General features: G+C 40.3%; 2 protein-coding genes across 2 annotated transcripts in view; one reads left to right on the forward strand and one right to left on the reverse strand.

Moving 5' to 3' along the window:
• ripor3 (RIPOR family member 3) overlaps positions 1 to 13,194 on the forward strand; it is a 52,605-nt gene extending 39,411 nt beyond the window's left edge. Inside the window, exons 13-26 of the mRNA XM_085354488.1 lie at positions 1,216 to 1,342; positions 1,572 to 1,732; positions 2,023 to 2,259; positions 2,933 to 3,029; positions 3,833 to 4,087; positions 4,171 to 4,316; positions 4,395 to 4,560; positions 5,562 to 5,691; positions 5,886 to 6,050; positions 8,446 to 8,610; positions 10,742 to 10,944; positions 12,398 to 12,481; positions 12,601 to 12,691; positions 12,791 to 13,194. Of these exons, the coding sequence (XP_085210614.1) occupies positions 1,216 to 1,342; positions 1,572 to 1,732; positions 2,023 to 2,259; positions 2,933 to 3,029; positions 3,833 to 4,087; positions 4,171 to 4,316; positions 4,395 to 4,560; positions 5,562 to 5,691; positions 5,886 to 6,050; positions 8,446 to 8,610; positions 10,742 to 10,944; positions 12,398 to 12,481; positions 12,601 to 12,691; positions 12,791 to 12,891 (2,128 nt within the window). The 3' untranslated portion in view covers positions 12,892 to 13,194. The remainder of the gene's footprint in view (positions 1 to 1,215; positions 1,343 to 1,571; positions 1,733 to 2,022; positions 2,260 to 2,932; positions 3,030 to 3,832; positions 4,088 to 4,170; positions 4,317 to 4,394; positions 4,561 to 5,561; positions 5,692 to 5,885; positions 6,051 to 8,445; positions 8,611 to 10,741; positions 10,945 to 12,397; positions 12,482 to 12,600; positions 12,692 to 12,790) is intronic.
• A 5,771-nt stretch (positions 13,195 to 18,965) lies between these two features.
• On the reverse strand, positions 18,966 to 22,382 carry blcap (bladder cancer associated protein). The gene is made up of 2 exons (XM_085354490.1): positions 22,291 to 22,382; positions 18,966 to 20,595 (listed from the first exon to the last, which is right to left on the reverse strand). Exon 2 carries the CDS (start codon positions 20,409 to 20,411, stop codon positions 20,148 to 20,150), a length of 264 nt encoding a protein of 87 aa, XP_085210616.1. The 5' UTR covers positions 20,412 to 20,595; positions 22,291 to 22,382; the 3' UTR covers positions 18,966 to 20,147.
• Between the last annotated feature and the right edge of the window lie 1,800 nt (positions 22,383 to 24,182).

The following is a 24,182-nucleotide window of genomic DNA, read 5'->3' on the forward strand; positions in this document are numbered from 1 at the left end:
CATGAATGATAAGTGCAGCTGGTCCACGCGACCGCATCAGAAACGTTCCTTTTTTCAGTGAAAGGTGGAATGAAGAGATGACAGATTTTACTACTGGATAACAAGTCGTGTTTTTTCCATTTATTTCTCAGCCAACGTAATTTCTTCCTTTCTTTCTTTTTTTAAATTTCAGACTTTTTTTTTAAATAATTACTTTTCCAGATGCTCACAGATGTAAAACCAGAGAAAATATCAAATATAACAAAGCAGGCAACAACAAATGATGTTACAGATTCACATCCACTCGTCCTGCTGAAGCTGTAGCTGCTGTTTTCTTCATTCTCAGCCTCAGTCTCTGCCGCACCTCTAACCTGAGCCAGCTGTTGCTGAGCAGCTGATTGAATACAGAATGAACATTTTACTCACACACACATACACAGTAACACATGCAGACGCACTCCGCTGTGCCCTTGCACCATGACAAATCACATTTCAGGCTTTAGAGGGGCCAGGTGGAGGACGTTTCACAGATCCTCCCCCTGGAGAGATGGAAAAATCACACAAAGCTGTACAAGGCTGCCAGACACACACTCACACACAAACAAAAGGCTGCTGTGGCCATACGCACACATACACCCACTATGCACCTCTGTTAAGCTAAAAGATAAGTAACATTTCACTGCTTTCCCTTCGTTTCTCTTATGCATATAAAATGTAATAATGTGACAAAATGGGTTCAGCAAATACAAAAAGATGGAAAGAAAATGATTCACTGAAAGCTCAGATTAAGAAGAGAAACATTTTTAGCAAGTCGAATGTTTTTTATTTTAAAAAACATTCATGCTCCAAAACACTTTTTTTTTATCACATCTTTTTGATTGTTAATGATTACGTTTTTAGTCAAATACAAGTCAGAATTATAGCTTTAGCATATTATCATATCAACTTGAGAAGCACTGCACTTTTTGAGGAAACCACCCACTAATAAAACAGGCCATGAAAATTACAGAAGCAGTTAGCGCTTCACTTTGTGAAATGCTTCTAAATGTGAGGAAAGGTAACCAAAAAGCCCACAACAGCATAAAACGTTGCAAAACTCTGAAAAGTAACTCATTGAACAGACTGCTAATGATCACGGCCAGTTTAATACCAAATAGATAAAAACATATGTTTATGCAGTGCATATCATACAGTTTGTTGTGCAGTGTATAACCTTCTGTGTGCTAACACCTGCAGTCCATTTGACGGCACTGAGAAGCTGAGGCCGCTGTCTGGAAACAAGCAGTCAGTGTCCAGCAGAAAGAGTTCAGTGTACAGCTGGACGGCACCGAGCACCCCCTCCTTCACTGAGAAATACTTTATTGTACGTATGTGTGCACACACATGCACGCACTCAGGGGTTTTATTAATGCAAAGCACATGTACTGGTAGCAGGATTCAGCATCAACCTTTTCATTCAGTTCTGTTTTTATTCCCCGTTTTGTTATATTGCCAAATTTGTTTATCCTATATCCTAAGTTTTTCTTACATTTTTATGTAAATAACTCAAATTCATAGCACACTCAGACTGTTTATCCTATTACTTTTTTCAGTCTATGGTGCGTGAGCTGCGGGATCAGGAAGGTTCTCTTCCATCTCTGGTGCCCAAAGGTCATCCCAACAGAGGAGGAATGTCTCTGCTCAGCTACCTCTCCAACCCTTCAAACACCTCTATCGCATCAAGCCACAGTCCTCAGAGCCCATACACCCCGAGGTATGAAGTATGAAGTTAAAAGGGTTCAAATGAAGGGAGCACAGTGGCTACAGAGACAATACGTGTTAGGAATATTAACTGTTTTGTATTCATCAGCTATAAAGCAGTGTTTAACAGCATTTTTGGATTGTTGCTGTACAGAATAAAAAACCTTATTTCAGATGTAAATAATAAGCGTAAGAAGTTAGTGCAACCATTCTGGCTTTATTACACCGTTTTATTTGAATGTGGTGGGAATTATCCAGCATAATTATTTTAGTCAAGACTGCTTTCTGGTCAACTGTCCACAGTCTCTCAAGGGCTCACAGCTACCCTTTCAGCCCGAGTCGAGACACCAGTCTGGGAGGAAGTCGGACTCAGCTGTCGCTCGGAGAGGAAGAATCCCTGGAGATCTCAACAGAGGAGTCGGAGACAAAGAAGAGGGTGGACAAGAAGGTAGACGAGGAGAAGGAGGAATGGGGAGTTGTGTTAGAGAGTCCATCCTTACCAGAAGAAAGTAAAACAGACTCCCTTATGACCTTACAGAGGTGAGGATTCACTCAAGAGAATACTATGTTTAAATATGTTTTTATTGGTTCCCAGAAGCTAAGAATTGGTTACATGTGAAAAGCAATTCAAGGAATACAGGCCACAACTACAGGAGTGAAACAGCATGTAACTGAGATGGAGGGAAAAATGATATATAATGATTGTGAGACAACCAGAAGGTGAGGAGGAAACGGAGCAAAGGCAGGAAGTACAACAACAAGATATATCTAAGCTTAAAGCTTTGTGGTAAGCAAAGTTACAATACAGGATACAATATTTAACTTACAAGGGGGAAAAAAACAGCTTTTTAAAGGATGCAAAACCCCACAATTTGAGATGAATTTCTTTTTTGAGTCAATACTCTCTTTATTGATAATACTTGTTAAAGCTTCAAATGTAAAGTTAACAATGACAATGATTAACAATGACAAGAGGTACTCCTAAAAGAGCCTAAAACAGGAACCTTCCTGTTGTTTATCTGTTCGTTATCTATTCTGGTGTCATAAGAATGGCAAAAATCCATTTTAACAATCACAGGTGAAAGTCAGAACAGAGGACGAACTATGACCGTACCAGCCCGGTAGCTTGATGCAAAGACGCCTTAAACTTGGCCAGTGGAAGAGGAACAAACAGACTAGCACAGTAATAATAATGTTTTTACCTTTAATGCAGGTCGAGCACTCCAGACATCCTGAGAAAGAACACATGTGGAGAAGCAGAGCCTGAGACCCACAGCGTAGCCCCAAGTCAGGACACAGTCACTGGGCAGGTAAAGAGCCCACACTCGGGTCATAGAAACACTTTGCTGACAGTCACTTTCACACTGCAATGGTAAACGATAATTAAAAGTCAAAAAAGCAGCTGTAGCTGTTGTTTTGATGTCCTTGACCTAGCTTTCTACTTGTTCCAGAGTTCTATTTAAATGTGGGCTTGAGGGGGGTTGTTTTCACTTTTAAAAATAACCTATTAATATATCCTATCTAACAATGACTGTACTTTCAGTGTCGGTTTCAGTGATGATTTGTCACAATTGGATCTGCTGCTGTGTTTTGTAATTGTATATAAGAATGATACACGAGTGGTGGCGTGAACACTGTGGGAACCCCTGAGAAAAGGCACAAAACATTAAATGCAAAGACAAGACAATTGATTTACTGCTGTTTCGCTTTAGCAACTAATTGTAACAAATTAGAGTTAAAGATATTTCAGAGTCAGACAAATTTCGACCAGTTTTCTTAAAAGAAGACAAAGAACTGAGTGCATCTAAGTGCTTGACTGCATGTTTTTCACTGAGGTGAAAAAATGTATTTATTCAACCTTCAATAAGACATGAAGCATTTTTGTGGTCGCTTTTTGCAGTTTTATCTCATTTCATGTGGCCTTTTCATTTTTCAGCTTTTGTCATCTCTTTTCTGCTTGTCTGTGTTATTTTCCAGCTTCTCTCTTTTCTTCTTCTTTTCTTCTCTCGCTGTCACAGCTTGTTGAAAACGTGTCCTTCTCGGTTTTGTCACCTCGTGTCTCTTTCGTCTGGTCTTCTCATTTTTAAACTCAGTTTTTCCTACTTTGTCCCAGGACTCCACAGATTGTGAGGAATACTCTGTCACAGCCTTGCCAACACCACCTTCTCAAACCCCAGCTGCACCACAAACCTCCCCTGCAGCAGCTGCTCCGAGGCTGGCTGTGAGCGGGGTCCAACGTCATGCCCAGGCGCTCAGACTGGGAGCCATTATTGCAGAGCTGGAGAAAATATTACAGGATCAGAGCTGTGCTGACAAGGAGCTGAGAGCATTGGAGCACCAGATACTGCATCTAGCCACCATACTGAAGGTTTGTATTTATACAAAAACTGTAGAAACACCTGTAAACACACATGCTGTGAGTGAACCTTCTCTTTCCTCATGTCTTACCAGAACGACCTATCACTGCTGAGAAGCTCATCATCAGAGGAGACTCTGGCTGTTGAGGAGGTGCTGGGTAGCTTTGACTTTCTGTCAAACGACCTGAACGGAGATGATGACGCCTCTTGTTTGGGAAGCCTGAGACTGAAGGACAGTGGGTGAGTTCAGAGACAGAAACTTTAGTCCGCAGCGACCTGCAAAAAGCCTGATCTATGCATACTTTCTTTTCCCATTAGCATCAGTTCTTTCCAGCAGAGCACGCTGAGGAGTCATGGAATTCTCTCTCAAGGCAGCCAGTCGGCTTCTGAGGAAGAGCTAGTCATCACTCCTCTGACCTCTGGAAACTGGGGTCTTGATCAAGCTCTGGAGACTCACCTGGATATCTGTTGCATCCTGCTGCAGGTACAGAATCTTCATTTTATTTTCAGATACGTGCTCACTTTACTTGAAATTTCATACTGAGATACACACAAGGGGTCCAACGTCTTCCCCTAAGCATTTCACATTGCTCTCTTTAACAAGTTCTTCCGAACAATGCTGTTCATGTTTTTGTAGTAAGTTTTTAGATAAATACATAAATCAACAGTAACATTGTTACAGTAAACCATGTCTCATACTCATAGTTTATTAGTACCTAAAACATGACCCACAGAAAACTGGCAAATAGAAAGTGGAATTAGTAATCAAGTTATTATATGGGGGGGTTCACTCATAAGCGACTATTTGTCATGTGGTGCAGTGTGGATAGTGGATAATTTAGCAGACCCAAATGCAGACATGTGAAGGCTGAAGTTGAATTCAAAGCGATTATTTAATTTTGAAGTTCAGAGATTAATAAAAGTCAAAACCAATAATCCAAAGACAGTTCAAAGTCCACAATCCTTATGTAAACAAGCACAGGCTAAACAGAGCTAGAGGACACAGCTATGGGGATGACGCAACAAAAAACAAAGGAAGATTGAGGTGATATATTTGCAAGAGGTGATGAGAGAGGAGGAAAGACGTGTGGGACTTCAACACAGCTGAAGACAGTAGCAAAATAAAACTGGGAAAGTAACACTTGATACAAGAAAACATCGGCGCAGAGGAGTAGGGTTAACACGGGGGGGCTGAACAAGACAGGCGAACATAGAAAGACAAACACAGACTCAAACACTGATACAAGACTGGCACAGAACAGAACATAAAAAGGGAACAAACTAAATCAAAACGTCTATAATAACTAAAACAAATACTGAATCCTCGTGACCATGACAGCATTTGCTTGTTTAGTCTGATGGCAACCACTTACACCGTAATCTGTTTCTTCCAGTGTACTGGATTACAAAATCCCTGACTCTCATTTATGTCAAACCTCCAACTTACTTTTCTAAATCAAACAAATGTGAACTCTGCTTCCTCAGATGATAAGAACGACCGACTTCACCCCGTCTAGAAGGGAGCTGCTGGAGGAAATGTCTCTCCAGGCTGAGGTCCTGGACAGAATCAGCTGTCTGCTGCTGGAGAAGAATGACAACATCTCTACACGAGACAGTTAGTGGAAAATCTGTAATCTAAGAACCACATCTGCCGTTAATGCATGAAACAAGGCACATTCTTTTATTCACATTATTTTCAAAGCAAATGAGTAATAAATTGAGTTTTTTTTATTATAATTATCAATTTCACATTTTCAATAAAAACCTTGTCCAGGTTCTTACAGTGATTCTCCTTTTGTTTATCCTCAGTCCTTCCTAAGGCCCAGAGAACGAGGGGTCTGCTGTTGTTCTGGGAGGAGTGTGTGCACGACAACAGCTCTCCTTTCTGTTGCCACATCGACAGCTTCACAAAGACACTGAAGAAGCGTTACACACACAAGGTGAAGGCCAAGCAGCCCGGCCAATCAGAGAAAGGTACAAAAGCACCTCATCGCCTTAACTACAAATGCTTGAACAAGTCTCACCCCCTTTTTTGCTCAACAGTGGCCCCTATGACCATGAGTGTTAATTAAAAGACAACGGGACATCCAGTCCCGATCAAAAGTTTAAGACCTCTTGAAAAATGGCAAAAAATCATATTTTGCACGGTTGGATCTTAACAAGGTTCAAGTAGAGCTTCAACATGCAACAAGTGAGACAAAACATTTTTTTGAGCATGCAATTTATTGGAAACAACGCCAAAACTGAAACAGGCTGTTTTACAGCTGATCAAAAGTTTAGGACCACACGCCTTTAAAAGGCCAAATCTGTAAAAATCAAAAACAAACCGTGGCTTCGTCATTTTCTGTCAGGCAGTCACACTGTCATGACATTCTGATAGCAAAGGCAAAAAACGTTCCCTTTTTGAACGTGGTCAGATTGTTGAACTGAATAAGCAGGGACTCTCACAGTGCTCTATCACTGCTGAGGTGGGACACAGTAAGATGAGGGTTATGCCACAAAAAAGTCAATTGGATGACCCAAGAAAAATTTCACCAACACTGAGCCGGAGGAGCCAATTGGCTGTCTGTCAAGACACTGGACGATCCTTGACTCAAATTAATGCCGTTACTGGTGCCGACTGCAGCCCCATAACCATCAGACGGCATCTGAGATTGAAGGGCTTTAAAAACAAAAAACGTCCTCAAAGGTCTCGTCTCCTTGAACGCCACAGAACTGACCGTTTGGACTTTGCAAGAGAGCACCAAACACGGGACATTAAAAGGTGGAAGAAAGTTTTATTCTGTGATGAGAAAAAAAATTCAAACTTGGTCATCCTGATAGTTTCCAACGATACTGGCATGACAAACAGATCCCACCTGAGATGTTTTCTACACGCCACAGTGGAGGGGGCGCCATAATGGTCTGGGGTGCTTTTTCCTTCAGAGGAACAATGGAGCTTCAGGAGGTGCAGGGGCGTCAAACGTCCGCTGGCTATGTCCGGATGTTGCGGAGAGCCTGTGTGGTAACGACTGGGTTTTCCAACAGGACAATGGTGGAGTACACAATGCCTGCAGGACAAGGGACTTCTTATAGCAGAATAACATCACTCTTTTGAACCATTGAACCCCAATCTAAATCCAATTGAGAAGCTTTGGGGATGGGTAGTTTCCAAAAATGGACAACAGTTCCAGACAGTAGATGCCCTTTTTTCGGCTGTCTTCACCACTTGGAGAAATCTTCCCACTCACCTCATGGAAACACTTGCATCAAGCATGCCGCAATTAATTTTTGAAGTTATCAACAAAAGAGGTGGAGCTACTCATTACTGAGTTCATAAGTGGGTTTACGGGGGTTTTGGAGGTGTGGTCCTAAACTTTGGACCAGCTGTAAAACAGCCTGTTTCAGTTTAAGCTTTGTTTTTGATAAATTGCATGCTCAAAAAGATGTTTTTTCTCACTCCCATTCTTCTTGTTGCATTTTGAAGCTCTACTTATAACCTTGTTAAGATCCAACCATACAAAATCTGATTTATTTTTTTTTTTTTATTATTTTGCAATTTTTCAAGTGGTCTTAAATTTTCAATCGGGACTGTATTTACAGACTCTCCTGAGTGGGATGATCAGGTGTCCCACTTTATGAAAGAATGCATGGCATTTTTATCTCACAGTGCCCCACACTGTAATAAAAGTCAGGCTTTTATCCAGTGGCTATAAAAAAGCAAGGAATGCCGTCATCATAGATTAAGTGCAGCTAATGTTTTACTGCTGCATATTATGAATCACTAGAAAGTGGCAAGGTTTGCAGACCTGAGAAAATATGAAGGAAATTGCCACAAATAAAAGAAAAGTTTGTCAAAAAAAAGATGGGTGGATATCTACTGAAACCGATCAGCAGCTGATCCAGAAAGTTTAAAAAACTAAACAAAACTACTGTAACAGTTACGGTGAGAGAAAATGGAAAATAATTTTGGCATGAGATCATAAAAAAAGTGTGAAACAGCAGAAAAGTAAAAAATGGAAATGTAAGCCATGTGGAAATATCTCAGTAAACTTCATAACTCTTTGAGAAAGTGAGAAAAATGTTCAGGAAAATAACAACTTGTGAAAAGCACAATTTGGATACATTTGTTCAATTTGAAATTGCGCTGCTCGTGTACTTTGTGTACATTTCTGCAGTATAGACGCCTGCTTATACTTAAAATCATATTTCTCAGCTTATATCATGAAGTCTCACTGTAGCTCAGACAATCTTCAGCGTGTTTATCCAATAATATCCAAAACTATAAAGCCAACTTAAAGCAGGATTCTAAAGAACAGTTTACTCTAATGTAATGTTGACTCAAAACCACCTTGATGTATTAATTTTTTGTGTTTTACCTCCTCTGCAGTGTTTTCTCAGCTCCTGCAGCAGGTTCAGGCGGCCTGCCGGGTGGTGCCCAGCTCTCGGTCAGTCTGCAGCCCGGAGAGAGTCACCCTCTTCCAGCTGTCAGTCTACCTGAAGCGCTGGAATTTCCAGGAGCTTGGAGAGCACATCTCCCGCCTCTCAAAAGAAGGTAAAGCTTCAATTTACAAAGCTGTCAACAGATAAATATATCACTATTATCTACCTTAACTTATTATTCGTTTAAAAAACTTTCGTGAAATAAACATATATCACAGTAAGTAATAGTAGTAGTAGCCACATTGTATTTATAACTATAATTTATAACCAAACACCGTAGGACATTAAACATGGAATATTCATTTCCATATGAACCCATTTTAATAGTTTTATATTTGAAACTTTACAGTATTTATACAGAAGTTATACATGAGAGGCATTTCCAAAGACTGTGTTTGGAGGTATCAGGAATGGGATGGTGTTATACTTCTAAGCTTCCAGAGATTCCAGCTCACTAAAGGCATCTGGACCATCTGTTAACTCTACAGCCAAATGGTCACCCCAAACAAACAGGGTGTGTTCTCTTGCACGCCTGTTTATGAGAAATATTTTGAGGTTTACATCTTGTGAGAATATTTCTTCAGTAGTGAAGAATAGTAAGCAGACCTTCAAAGGACTGTTTGAGGAAAATATGAGGAAATATTGAGTCTGCGTTAGGCGTGCATTTGTCACAGATGGAGTAAGGAGCCTGGAAATGCAGGATGTCAATAGTTTGAAGTAGTACTTGTGTTTACTTCAGGGGGACACAAGCCTCTGTAGAGGCTCAATAAATTTCAAGAACAAACACACAGTTCCTGGTGTCAAACTATAAACATGAGCACACAGCAACTTTTCCGCCTCCCCTTTGCTCTTTCCATTCCTCCACCTCCTCTTGTTCAATCTGCTAGATTTCGCTACAGTATACAGATGTCTTCTGTTTATTTAAATGCTAAACTGCATTTGGTTTGCATACCACTGCACTGAAGAGAAAAAAAATGCTAAAACAACAACAGCATTTGTATGCTTGGTTCATTTGGGGACAAATAACTCCTGAAATAAATCTCAGTGGGTGGAGTTTACAAGACAAAGAAAGACAAAAAGTGTGCCAGAGAGATTAGATAAAACATCATTTACTTTTTATGCTGCAAAAACATTACACAATGTTCTAGTATGTAATAAAAATAAATAAATAAATAAAAATAAAATACAAGCATATTCTGTTTCATGATAATATTATGCATGTTGTGAACCGGCCAGCAGTGGCCAGCAGAGAGTGGACCCAGGATGCATGACTCAAAATCACGGCTTTATTAACGCTGGTAAAGGGTGAAGAAAACAAAAAACAAAAACAATGACTGAGCTGGGTAGGAATAGGGAGCCAAAATGGACCAATGGAAGCTACACACACTACAAGGGAGAGGCAGATGATATGTCCACAGGAGGAGAGAGTGGGAGGGCAGAGTGGGCTTAACAGAATCTGACGAGACGGGGGAGCCAAAATTGAACATCACACACCCGAGATGGGGGACTATCAAAATAAAATGGGAAGTAATGCACACAGAGACCCAGCCTAAGAAATGCAAACTTGACACAGGGACCAGAGACATGACTGAGTGGGGAGACAAAAGGATGAAACACAGAGAGATCATAATGGGAACAGGAAGGGATAAACACAGGGACCGGGACTGAAGACATGTTTACTAGACATCCGCGGAGACGGGACACAGGGAGACCAGACAAAGACGGGGACATGACTGAGGAGACAAAAAGGGTGACAAAATGCAGAGATGAGGCTGAGACAGACTGGGCACAAAAGGAAACTAATTTGGTCAATTAAGAAACCAAGAACTATAGACAAACTTACTCAAGAACTAGAACAAAAATACAAAAAACAGAAATGGAACAAAAATACAAAAAACAAAAAACAGAAATGGAACAAAAATACTGGAACAAAGAGTCAGGACCATGACAGTGCACACAAATATGTGTAAGAATGTTAATACAGCACCAAGAGAAGGAAACAGTTAAACCAAAAATATTATAATTATTAAATGAACGGTCCTCGTTTTCCTCTCCTTTTCCTGACCGGTTTCCATAAAGGGTGAACTTTAAAACTTTTCAGCCAACAGTAATAAGTACGTTTCATAAAGATCATGAGATTTGAATGAAAGCTGCTAAATGGATGTGAGCCCCCTCACTCAGCTCACTCAGTGGTATGTTGTTAATTATTTTGTTGTTCATTATTATTCATTGGTGCATTTCAGAGTACATCCTCTCAGCCCTGAGTAGCCCCAAACGGCGGCGGGCTTTAAATAAGCTGAGGGGCCGGAAGATCACAGAGCTACTTCCACTGGGATGCACCCTGCAGACTCTCGCCTCCCTGCAGATCGACTCCAACCACAAAGTCTGCAAAGCTGCCACCAACTGCATCTCCAGAGCTGCTGGTTGCAAGGCCTTCAGGAACAAGGTACATGAAAACAAGTCATCTTTTGCAGAGATTAATAATAATACTAAATTTTATTTATAGGCCCCTTTCAAGACACTCAAAGACACCTTACAAGCAATGAAATATTAAAATCACAGTATGGATATAATAACAATATCAAAACTCAATACAGGAAGGAAGAGCAACATGCAGAAAATCAGAGAGATGTAGAGGTGCGAGGTTATGGAGAGACTTGAAAGTAAGAAGCAGAATTTTAAACTAATGAGGTATTTTACAGCAAGCCAGTGAAGGAGCTCTCTGTGCATTTCCACTGGAGGAACTCGGGTTAATAAGTTCTAAGGAAATTTTTTTATAGCACACTTAGTGGATAATTCTTTCTGAAGGATTTGAACTTTATTGATTGGACTTTGATATGACAGCTACAATGTAAATCCACATCTTAATATTAGGGAAGGATTTGGGGTCCAAAACATTGGTTTATGGCTACCAGTGTGAATATCAATAAAACAAATGACCAGCGCCTTTATCCCACGTGTGAGAGTGAGAGGTGGGGTAGACTTGGACTCGACAGCTTGTAAGGTGCTTTAGTTTATTACAGGCCTAACTGTCCCTTTTACTAGCATTGCATGAACCTTAATTTGCTGTAGTTAATATTGTCATATCGACAGTTTGTGGTGCTTGGAGCTGAAAAATTAAGCTATACTGCAGTTACTCTTATGACAACTTAAGGCTTGTTCCAAAAATGAGTCAATCCCCATTGACTTCCATGTCAAAATGTCTAACTTTACAGCATTAAAAAAAGCATGCTTACAGCCTGGTATAAAAGAACATTTTAGCCTTTGTCAGTGATTCTTCCTTTTATAGCAACATATAAAAGTTTTTGGTTTTTTTTAATAAAAAGTCTAATTTGCATAGTGATAAGGCTTAAAGTTAGGATATTGTTGCTTGTAGTGGGAGCTGTAGCCATCTCCACCTTTTAATTCCAGTCACTCAACTGGATTCCCGAAGATCTAACGTGCTGTTTGGAGCCTTTTGAATTATTTCAATTGAGTAATCTGACATATAATATGGTCTGCTTTGATGTACGACAAAGACAGATGTGCTTCTGTTATCGTTAGTGCTTTTAGTCTGTTAGAATTAACAGTTACGTGTATTGCAACCATTCAGTTTATTAATGCAGCTTGATAATTTTGCTGGCATTAACTGATAAGTTAGCATTCCACCCTCCTCTCCAGATGTGGTAACTTCGGGCTCCAAAAAACCCAACAACAACAACAACAACAACAAAAACATGGTGGCAGCAACATCACTAAACTAAACCAGTGGGTTATGTTACAGTGGCCACAGCCATCTTTTATATACAGTGTATGAGGCCAATCCAGCAGCATAAGTGACACCTCGTGTGTGTGTGTGTGTGTGTGTGTGTGTGTGTGTGTGTGTGTGTGTGTGTGTGTGTGTGTACTTTCTTCTTCAGGCGGTGCTTTACTACACAGAAAGCCTGAAAAGCAATTATATTAAAATCCAGCAGAGCTCCTGTTTGGCTCTCAAATGCCTCCGGGTAAGCAGAACACAACTCTACACAGTCACAGCAACACTCGGAAGTCCTCTGGTTTTTATCAGCTAGCATAAGTGTTTGTTTGTTTGTTTGTTTGTTTTTGTTTTGTGTTCTTCTGTCAGGCGACAGAGAGTGTGGACCACATAGCAGATTTATGGAGATCAACAGATGAAGATCTGCGTAGTGCTGCCAGAGAAACTGTCCTCTCCTTTGGTACAAGCGTTATCCCTTTTCATCACAGGGTTATTTTTTTTATATACCTATATTGTATTTTTATTTCTTTTATTACTTTTTCTTTCAATCTGTCTGCAGGTAAAAAGGGATACCAGGCCTACCAGAGGATGGACCAGCTAGACACTGAGATGCAGGATGAGGCTTACCAGAACCAAGAGACTGAGATTACGATTTTATAGGAAACAGATCTGGATCAAAGAATAGGCACAAATGTTGTAATGATGCTGGCCAAGAGACTAAAACCAAGCCTATGTCAAAATGGAGAAAGTTTACAAACCTGTCAGGACGTCGCACCTTCTGGGAAAACATAATTTTCTTTTAAGAATCTGTGGTGCGTGTGCTACGAGATCTTCCTCAACAACTGCAGAGGAAGATCTCATGATGGAGACTTCAGCTTTCCCTGGATGGATCATTCACTCACTGATGTTGATTAATGACTTCTTATTTCTCCTGTATTGTTTTACTCAGAATTTGAATTTATTTTTGTTAGATATGTAGAGTTTTTCTTAAAGAAGACGTCAGCTGTAGTCTGACTTTTTTCTAGTGCTGGGAGTTATTTCACCAACCAGTCGATATGACTGTCTTATTGGGACATGAAGGATAAATATAATATTATTTTACATAATCTTGCAAGTGTGTGTGTGTGTGTGTGTGTGTGTGTGTTCGTTTATAGCAATAATCAGCTACAATAAAACAAAAAAAAAAAATCACATGAATATTAAACCCTGGCAGATTAATGAAATCCACATTAACAGCCTCTCCTGCCTGTGAGAGCTGTGTCTTGAATTAATTTTAAACAAGAGGAGTCTACAAATCAAGTTATGTCACACTACTCATTTTTCTAATCATTTTTAAGGCTTAATTGAGAAAAAAAATCAAATATATCTGAAAACAAATGCAATCTTCCAGGTTTTATATTCAGAATAATTCCTTTTTTTTATATATTTTTACATGCAAACCTGTGGACCTTTTCATTTTCACAGGAGAAGCATGACTTTTCTATCAAAATCCCAACAAGGACGGATGTTTGTTTGGGGGGGTTTTTTTTTTCATACTACAAATACAAATGTTTTAAATGATACCAAATTCTCTTTTATCCAATTCTTCTTTGACAAAATGGATGTTTAGACAAAATTGTTCACGTTGGTGAAGGAAAATATTTGGTCTGCTGCCTTTGTGCCATCACAGAAACGGAGACCGCTGCTGACCTCTGCTGGCTGTTCACATATACTGAGCTGGAGAGGGACCCGAGGAGACGTTTGCCTGCCACAGAATAGATTTGGCTGTGGTTAGAGTGACCTAGGACCTCACTGACCAGACTGTTTGCGAGGCCGTGGGAAGAAAGATGATGACAGCAAAGCAGTTTAAGTTGTGGCATAAAATGACATTTTTCTTCAGCCATGAGAACTCTGCATCAACTTTAAGGAATCATGTTGGAAGAATCTGCTTCATGGATTGAACACAGTGTTTGTTTCTGTTGTTTTGTTGATAATAGGATGCAGAATCGTTTAGCTTCCTAAAACAAAGAAAAGTCCTACAAAATCTTAAAAACTGTTTTCAGTAAGAAGCAGAGCTGCGCTTTAACCATGTTTGAATTCTGTGTGTTTTGTTTTAGCCCAACAGTCTATATACACTGAACAAAAATATAAACGCAACACCTTTGTTACTGCTCCCATTCCCCATGGGATGGACGTAGAGACCTAAAATTCATTCCAGATACACAATATAACCATCCCTCCCAAACAGTGGTCACAAATCAGTCCAAATGTGTGGTAGTGGGCACATCTGCTATATTGAGATAATCCATCCCACCTCACAGGTGTGCCACATCAGGATGCTGATCTGACATCATGAGTAGTGCACAGGTGTACCTCAGACTGCCCACAACAAAAGGCCACCCTGGAATGTGCAGTTTTGTCTCACAGCAAAATGCCACAGATGCCACAAGCAATGAGGGAGCGTGCAATTGGCATGCTGACAGCAGGAATGTCAACCAGATCTGTCGCCCGTGCATTGAATGTTCATTTCTCAACCATAAGCCGTCTCCACAGGCGTTTCCGAGAATATGGCAGCACATCCAACCGGCCTCACAACCGCAGACCTCGTGTAACCACACCAGCCCAGGACCTCCACATCCAGCAGGTTCACCTCCAAGATCGTCTGAGACCAGCCACCCAGACAGCTGCTGGAACAATTGGTTTCCACAACCAAACAATTTCTGCACAAACTGTCAGAAACCGTCTCAGGGACGCTCAACTGCATGCCCGTCGTCCTCATCGGGGTCTTGACCTGACTCCAGCTCGTCGCCGTAACAGACTTGTGTGGGCAAATGCTCACATTCGATGGCGTCTGGCACGTTGGAGAGGTGTGCGCTTCACGGATGAATCATGGTTCACATTGTTCAGGGCAGATGGCAGCTGAGAATGTCCCAGTTCTTGCATGGCCAGCATACTCACCGGACATGTCACCCATTGAGCATGTTCGGGATGTGCTTGACCGGCGTATACGACAGCGTGTACCAGTTCCCACGAATATCCAACAACCTCGCACAGCCATTGAAGTGGAGTGGACCAACATTCCACAGGCCACAATTGACAATCTGATAGACTCCATGCGACGATGTGTTGCACTGCATGAGGCAAATGGTGGTCACACCAGATACTGACCGGTTCTGGGTCCCCAGACCCCCAATAGCGCAAAAAACTGCACATTCCAGGGTGGCCTTTTGTTGTGGGCAGTCTGAGGTACACCTGTGCACTACTCATGATGTCAGATCAGCATCCTGATGTGGCACACCTGTGAGGTGGGATGGATTATCTCAATATAGCAGATGTGCCCACTACCACACAATTGGACTGATTTGTGACCACTGTTTGGGAGGGATGGTTATATTGTGTATCTGGAATGAATTTTAGGTCTCTACGTCCATCCCATGGGGAATGGGAGCAAAAACAAAAGTGTTGCATTTATATTTTTGTTCAGTGTGTATGTGTGTGTGTGTGTGTGTGTGTATGTATATATATATATATATATATATATATATATATATATATTTAGTAAGTTGAATAAGATAAGACACAAGACAAAGTGAAAACTTTCTGCTCGGCATAAAAAATTAAGACTTGCAATTATTTGTTCCTAAAATTGGTGATTCCAGCCGTGAAACTCATCTCATTTTTTCCATCTGTGTGTCAGACTTTGGTAATTTCTTTGAACTGTGTACCCAGAGTTAACAGCAGGACATGGAAACTGAATTTCAGTTTATTTTGAGTCAGATTTATTGCACTTAAAGAATGAACTGAGGAGACTTGCTGATCTGGAGATGGCAGCGGAGCAGGAAAAACAGATTCAGTTCAAAAACTTGGTGTGGGCATCTGAGATCAATATTTAACCACAGCTGAGCAGGAAAACCTGAAGCACAGGGATAGACGAGTTACCTCCATCCCAAAGCACAGGAAAACCACAAAACTGAAAGGTGGTTGAAGCATCGTCACGACATGAGTGACCAAACTATATCACAGCCAGTGGAGGAGCTGGGAAGGCTAAGGCTCAGGTGTGCAGGTTGATTAATCTGGTGGACTGTACCCACAGAGAGGAAGAAAAAGACAGAGACAGGCAAGAACAAACAGGAAACAGGAGCAAGCATAAAAGAAGAGCAGTACTGCATCTGTGTATAAAGGGTTACTGAGATGTATTTAAGACTTTCTGGTGCATACCATATTTACACAAGTGGGAAAAAAGTGTGCTGAGAAAGTATATGAAATATAAAAAAAAAATTGCCCGCCCTCTTTTTCAAACACTAAATGAAAAATTAAATATAAATAATATAAATTAACCTCTACAATAAAAAAAAGTTAAAAAGTGACAATTTAAGTTCATTTCTAGAATTCTAGAAGAAATACAGCATGGCAGATATGTTCAAATAAAATAAAACTGCAATAGTAATAATTACATCATCCCCACAGATGATTTAAAAACAAATAAGGAATGGTTGGTTAGTTTTGATGTGTACAGTCATGGAGAGTAGGTCATGTATTTAGTCTGGTTTATGAACACAGAGGTCTGTAGGTCTGATTGTGAAAGATACTTATGTTGTCTGACTTTAACTTGGACTTGCTCTGCTGTTGTAAATGTAAAGGCTGCACTCTGGCCTGGGAAACATGATAAACAATATTTTTTTATGTAATAAAAGATTTCTTTGAAGATGTCTTTTCATCTTCAAGAATCAATTGTGTTTTTAAAGAAACCCAGTTTGTGGCATACAATGGAGAAACATTCACATTTTTAAATCACAAATGTTGAAAAAAATACAGGAGCTCCAGTTTCTTTGAAGAATTATGAATTCATTGTGCATCAGTGTTTGATTTGTAAACAGGCGATACTTTCTGAGCTCTTTCAGGAGCAAGAAAACAGAAAAGGAGGTGAAAGCTGATGCTAATTGCTTTGGGGGATAGGAGCACATCCTTTGCTTTGCTTGCAGTTCAGTTGCATCATTATCATCATATGAAAACCACTTCCAGTTCTAGTTTCCCATCATTAGTCAACCTGTTTGAACCATGTACAACAGTGCTCCATATAACATGAAACCATGCTTCCACTGGTCACACGTGTTTTTAGTAAACAGGCTATTTGCAGGGTGCACCACGACCAAAATCAATTAGCATAATACAGTCTTCCTGCAGGAAGCTACCATGAGAAGATGGTGAGCAACAACGCCCAGGTAAGCTGTGATGTTTAATCAATGATCAGTTGATACTAAGAGGCCAAATTGTACTAATTATACCTGATTCCATCACTCCGCTTCTACCAATCTGAGCTACCGATACAAGGTAGGATGGAGCCGCACCCCTGTGTTATTAATTCTGATCCTACTATCCAAATGTCGCAGCCTGTTGCAACAGGCAACATTTTTCCAATCTTCTGTCCATTTCTGATGAATCCCTGTGAATTCAGGGTCCTGTTAATAGCTAATACCTGGTGTGGTCTTCTGCTGCTGTAGAGATGCTCTTCTGCATACCTTGATTGTAAGTGTGGTTACATGAGTTACTGTTGTCTCCCTTTCAGCTCAAAGCGGTCTGGTCATTCTCCAACATCAATGATGTGGATTGGACTAAATATTTTTGCCTCTTTGCACCATTCTCTGAAAACCGTAAAGATGGTTGAGTGGGGAAACACCAGTATATCACCAACATGTAGCTCATCCTGTCACCAACTCTGAATTACTTCACCATTCTGGTGCTGAGTTTCTTAGGAGTTCATCTTCAGCATGTCTGCATGCCTAACTGACTTGCTGCCATGTGATTGGTTGATTCAATAATTGCACTGAGCAACTGAACAGGTAGCCTGCTCAGTCGGTGTGAGTTGGAGCATGTGTGTTCCTCAAGCTCAGGAGTCTGAGGACCCTGCACAGCATTTTAGCTGTCCTAAGCCTGCACTCTCCTGGACAGCGATATCTGATTTGTCCCTGGAATCTGCTGGAGCCCAGTTTTGGCATTACAACTACAGATAGGTCTGGATCACTTTTTTTCTCTTGACACGTGGAATCATTTTAAAACTGCACTTTATATTTAATGTGTCATCTTTGTCTAATACTTACATTTAATGATGTGACAAATATGCAAAAACTATTTGCAACACGATTTTCCTACAGAAACAAACAAACAAAACAAAAACAGCAAAATGCAAAGCACAACTCTTACTTGCATTTATTTTTTAATCAAAATACGTTTTTTTGTTTGACACAGAACCTCACAGTTTAACACATAAGAGGGAAAACTTTATTTAAATTAAAACCAAAGCAAATATGTTGCAGTGAACGCAATGAGCACTGCCACAGGAGGCCACACACACGCGCACACACACACACACACATTCCAACAGGTACAGAGTATAAACACCTTAGCCTGTGTCTGACAGCTAAACTTAACACTTACAGCAGTGACACCTGTGGAAACTCCAATCCCCTGTGAAATTTTTAAATCAGTTCTTCAGCCTGCACTCTGTATTGCTCATTGTTGCTGGAAATGCTGACCATAGCCGTTGTGTCTCCTTGTGTATTGCCACATTTTTACACTGATCAGCATGTCATGACCACAAAGAATGCACACCCATAGCACATTACAGAAAACTTTCAATCAACTACACATCCAGATTTTTCTACCCTTTGGAAACTTTCAGCGTTTTTAACTTATTAAAAATTTGGGTGTCACCTTGACGCTTGGGGGGGGGGAAAAAAAAAAAAAAAAAAAACTTAGAGCAACTCATGCAAACTGCAAAAGAAAAAGAACAGAAACAAAAAAGATCAGATGGCAGTAGGGAAGGTCACACTGAGGCAGGACGATGAGGAGCAGCTGTAGAGCACAGCGGGTAATAACATTGTAGGTCCTCAGCTCTAGTTCACCTGTTTGAGGTGTGTTTGAGTAGAAGTGCGGCAAAGGGGGGACATATTCACAGCGTAGTTACTGATTGTCCAGTGTCTGTGTACTCGCCTTGTGGAGCATTACGTGTGCAGAGCCAAAGTGGCGACAGAGTTTGGCCATCCAGGGCTGTCAGGGGTGTGACGCTCTTGTTTTTGACTACAGTTTAACACTACCTGGCGTATAAAGTTTGTTGAGCAAGTGATCGTGGCTGCCATAGCAGTTTTCAGAGGGGTTATGTGATTTTGGCAGTTTTAAGGAGCAAAGTATTTTCAGTTTAAAAAGATGAGCGATCGGGTTTGGGGAGAAAGTGAAATCTCTTAAATCGGAACACTGAACTGGAGAGGGATTTTCGTTATGCTAGTTTACGTTTCCTTGCATCCTCTCACTTCCCTTCACCCAGAAACCTTTCCTCCTCTGCCACCATGGAGGATTTTCCATCCAACTATAAAAACCTCAGAGGTTTTGAGCAGCTTTCTCTCCCATCCTCCGTTTGGCAGTAGCTAAGACACAAGGAACAGACAAGTTAGCATAATGCAAAGCACCCACCCCTGTGACTTTAAGTTAATGTCACATGTAGTTTATACTGTATACTTTTTTTTTTATTTTTCATTCATGTGCTGGAATGAAAGTTGGTCAATGTGAAATTCTTTTTCCCTCAGCATCATGTCAAGTTCATGCATGTCCTTCCCTTTTTATTTCAAGTTTGGATCCCTCGCCTTTGCTACCTGTTAGATAATAGGACACATAATGTGACCTCTGGCACCCTTTCCCATTCCTCAAATTCTTCTTTACAGCATTAAGAAAGAAAAAAGAAAAGACAGCGTTCATAACCCTCCAAGACCAGCTCTTCTTCTTTAGTTTGTCTTTGGCTGAACACTCTTGGTATTCCCCTCCAGCAATTTTCACCACTCTAAGCATGGCAGTATCTTTCTACAATAATTTCTCAGCATTGCCTTATACTCCTGCTCCCCCCACCTCCACTTCCTGGTGTTGCTGCTGCTGGTGCTCCTCCTCTCCTAGGTCCCAACAATGGCTGGGTCGTGGGCAGCATCCGGGAGTGCAGCATCCTGGCAGTGATAAAGGAAGCAGTTGCCCCAGCAACTGTAGCAGATGAGGAAGAGGGCAGCCAGGAAGACCAAGGCACAGATGGTGCAGGGCTTTCTCTCCAGCAGGAAGCTGAGCAGGTAGAACCCCATGAACATGGAGTGGTTGAACCACAGAGCTGGGTTCAGCGGCTTGGGGATGAGCAGCACAGGGAGCAGCCATTGAAGGCAATACATTGTCTCTTTTTGGAAGGAGGCAGAAGATGTTTTCTGTTTCAGATCTATGAATGAAGGGTCTCTGATAGGTTCAGAGTGGAGATGACAACAGCTCTTCGCAGATGTGGGAGCGTTCCTCTATCCAACAGAGCTGGGATGATGCAGAAAGATGTCAAAGCAGCCAGATGTTACCATCAGATCATCCCTGCACAGGACGGTGAAAAGAAAAGTTAGAAGACTCATAATCTGGGCAAACATATCTATCTGAGCTTCCTCTATTTTAAAACGGGCTTTTGGGGAGTGACGAGACAATCTAGCTTCATACAGTCAGAGTCTGTTTATCTTACGTTTCCTGTTATTTTCAGCTTCTTGATAAAGAAAAACATATTTTAGGTTTCAGTATGTCAAAGCCCACATAAAAAAACTGATCTTTCTATATGTCAGCATAACTGTGATGGACCTTTTTTGTTTTTATTTTCAAATAAATGTAAAAAGAAAAAAAGTTTTATTTAATTCACACTTTTTATAGATGCTGTTTTGGAACTATTTGTTGTTTTGTGTCAATAAATAATTCAGGAGATATGAAGAAAAATAAAGTGTTTTCCCCTACATAAAACATGACAACAGTTGAGTTTCCTTCTCACCTCCTCTTCAAGCCAGCTCTTGAATGGTAATATTATTAGAACCACTTCTTTAGTAATATTCACATGGCTGCATGTTTGGCAAATATTAAACGTGGGTACACAAACACTCCAAGACACAAGTTAAAGTTAAATTAGAAAAACATAACATTCAAAACAGCTAACATGCAAACTGGGGTGCAAAACACCAGGCAGGTAAGTGTAGCACGAATGTGAGGAGTGAGACTTGCCTCACTCAAAATCCTAATCAGTGACCCAGTACTTGTTAAAGCCTCCCGAAAGTAAACATTTACTCAACTATTAGTGTGCCAACTTCCTTAAAGGGCCTAACACACCGAGATCAGCTGCTCGGCTAATGTTAACTACCTGCGTGGTTATCTTTAGGCCTCCAAGCACATTAACAAAACTTACTTCGCCTTATTTAATGTGGAAAAAAAATAATCAACGTGCGCTGGGTTTAACACGACAGTGGCTGCTTTCTTTCAATAACTAAACCAGCTGTCACTAGCTGACTGTCAGGGACAGCTGCTCGCTCTCCGACTGCCACATGACCACCTAACTTTAAAATATACCTACGACGTTATGAATGTCGCTGCTGTTAACCCTCTGCTTAAATGCCTGCTGCTTTGATTAACATTCGTTCAATTCAAGGGCAGCTCTTACGCTTTGCTACCTAGTTAGCCTTCGTGTTAATAGAGGAAATTTAGTTTTCATACAGTGATCCTCTCCGGGTAAGACTTCTCTAGAGTCTAGAAAGGGCAAATCAGACTATTTGAAAAACAATAATGGACCAATTTAACGTTGCCAGACAAATCTGGGAGAAAAAGCGTAGACCACAACATGGCTAAATATTCTTGCTTTTGATACACTGTACGTGCAGCGAGTTGTTTTTATTAGAGTGTAATTAAATGGATTTATCCGGATAACCTGTTCCGCGAAAACACATTGCAGTGGGCGGTAACGTTCGTTAGCTAAAAGCTGCTTTTTAAACAATCATTAAAAAATGAAAAAGTCCGATTTGTTTGTACCAAAAAAGACAATATTTGAGTCTTGGTGTAGACACTCTGTAAGTAATGGGACAGGCCCCCGTGTAGCGCTAGCTGTGAACGGAGGACTGCATTAACAACAGCATGCACCTGAGGCTAACCAGCTAAGTTAGCTTGGAAAACAAACGCTTGCTTCCGCTATCGAGAAAAACCAGAGTCTGTAAAGGTGGCCACCTGTATTACAATCCAACTATAAATTATTATGAAACAAACCTGACATGTTTTGAGCTCATTCTCAGCAAAAATAAACCACCGGTATCATCTCCGTTTCATCAACCGACTGCGTACGTAGCTAACTAGCATTAGCGTTAGCTTAAAGGACCCGTGTGGAGGTAGAGCGAAGAAGTTTAGGTGTCTGTGACTTGCCTGATTATATTTAATAACTTACTGTTGATAACTTTACTTGGACCAAATATGATATCGTTAAGCTTGGTCTATTAATATAGAATAAACTTCTCGAATTCTTCTGTAATAATATTTTGATTGCTGGAGAGTTTTCCTGTATTTATAAAATCTGTTGTGTGTTGTGTGCTGTTATTCTTTGCTGCTTGGATAATTTGATGAATATTATTTGAAAATAATACCCATTAATTTATTTGAAAATTGTTCTATAAAGAGAAAAAACAAAAAACTCAGAACAGCTTATACAGATTCGATTTAAGAATCACTCAGGCCTGAAATATCTTGTTCCTTGTGCCACAAAGCCACATTGGCTGACATTTTCTAACAAATATGGTAGTCTGTGATTTGATCACACACCCTGCTTCTGGATAACTAGATTACCAAATCCGCATCTGAAAATAAACTCCCCAGAATATGATATTTACTCTGATTTAAGTGAAAATTATCAGAAATGCAGATGCAGACACTGTTTTAACCAAAGTATGTATTCATGATTCATTTTTAGACTCTGATCTTAAGTAGCGGCTAGAGGACAGTTAGAGAAGTTTAAATGCCATACCAGGCAAGACCCCAAATACAAGCAGTGTAAAAATGTCACTGAGACAATCTAGTACATAACAGCAGGGTGCAAGATGCTAGCATGCAAGGCATACATGGAACGCCGTCACCAAGTAGCTGGCATAGTATACAGGAACATGTGTAGCGATTATGGCATGCGAGTCAACCACCCAGACTCTAAGTGAACTTTTTCAGGGTCTTTACTGAAATCAACAATAGCTTATAAATCATGTTTTTTTGTTAGTGGTTAGGGTGCTTGTCGGGGTTTATTCATGTAATTTAATGCATCTGCTGAAAAGAGGAAGAATCTAGTTTAAGCTAAGCATTAAATCCAATGAACTGTGATATCATACAGTTACTTACAATTGGGAGGTGACAAACCACAGTATCCCATCTTCTTCAAACTTTATTTGTCACAATTATTACAATGACAACCAAAAATGTGAAACCATATGTTTGTGTAAATGCAAACAAACAGACATAGAAAAAAACTTTTTTAAATTAAAAATAAAATATTTCAAAATCATGAATGAAAAGTAAAAAAAAAAAGAAAAGTTTACATATTGATTTAAAATCATATCAACAAACTCTTTATACAAACTAAGGGCTCATTTGTTTTTTGCTACAACTGAACTTGTGCTGGCACTGTTAACTATCCACACGCTTGCCATCAGAACCTAAAAACAAAAACGTATAAAATCAAAAATGTGAAGAAGCAGAATTTGTTAAACGATCACTTCAAGCAACAAAATTTGTCTAAATTAAAGTTTCTCAGCAACGCCAGCTGTATGTTTTGTTATACTGATGCTTACTGCAGGGCTGAAAGCTACATGCTCATCTATATAACAACAAAGAGCCTGCCTGTATTTTGTGCCTTGCCTGATATTAAACAGAATGATAAAGCTCCATTTGGATTTCTTCTGTGTAGTGCACACTTTCGGTAGTCTCCACCCTAGCTATCTTGTGCTTGACAACCACATAATCCACACTGCGGGCAACCATTTAATGTATTCATGATCGTTCTCCATCTCTGCATGTGTCCTCAGCGCTCCATAAATACTGCTTAGCTGACATGGTGCATATTAATCCGTGTGGGTTTGAGTGAAGCCATGTACAGTACTGATGCATCAAGAAAAGTCAGAGTA

This window comes from Diplotaxodon limnothrissa, linkage group LG5 (assembly GCF_057381915.1).
Source record: "Diplotaxodon limnothrissa isolate DT_005_m linkage group LG5, D_limnothrissa_male_GT1.1, whole genome shotgun sequence".
Taxonomy (NCBI): Eukaryota; Metazoa; Chordata; class Actinopteri; order Cichliformes; family Cichlidae; genus Diplotaxodon; species Diplotaxodon limnothrissa.

Excerpts from the sequence above, each read along its gene's own strand:
- blcap (XM_085354490.1), bottom strand. The coding sequence starts at position 20,411 with ATGTATTGCCTTCAATGGCTGCTCCCTGTGCTGCTCATCCCCAAGCCG.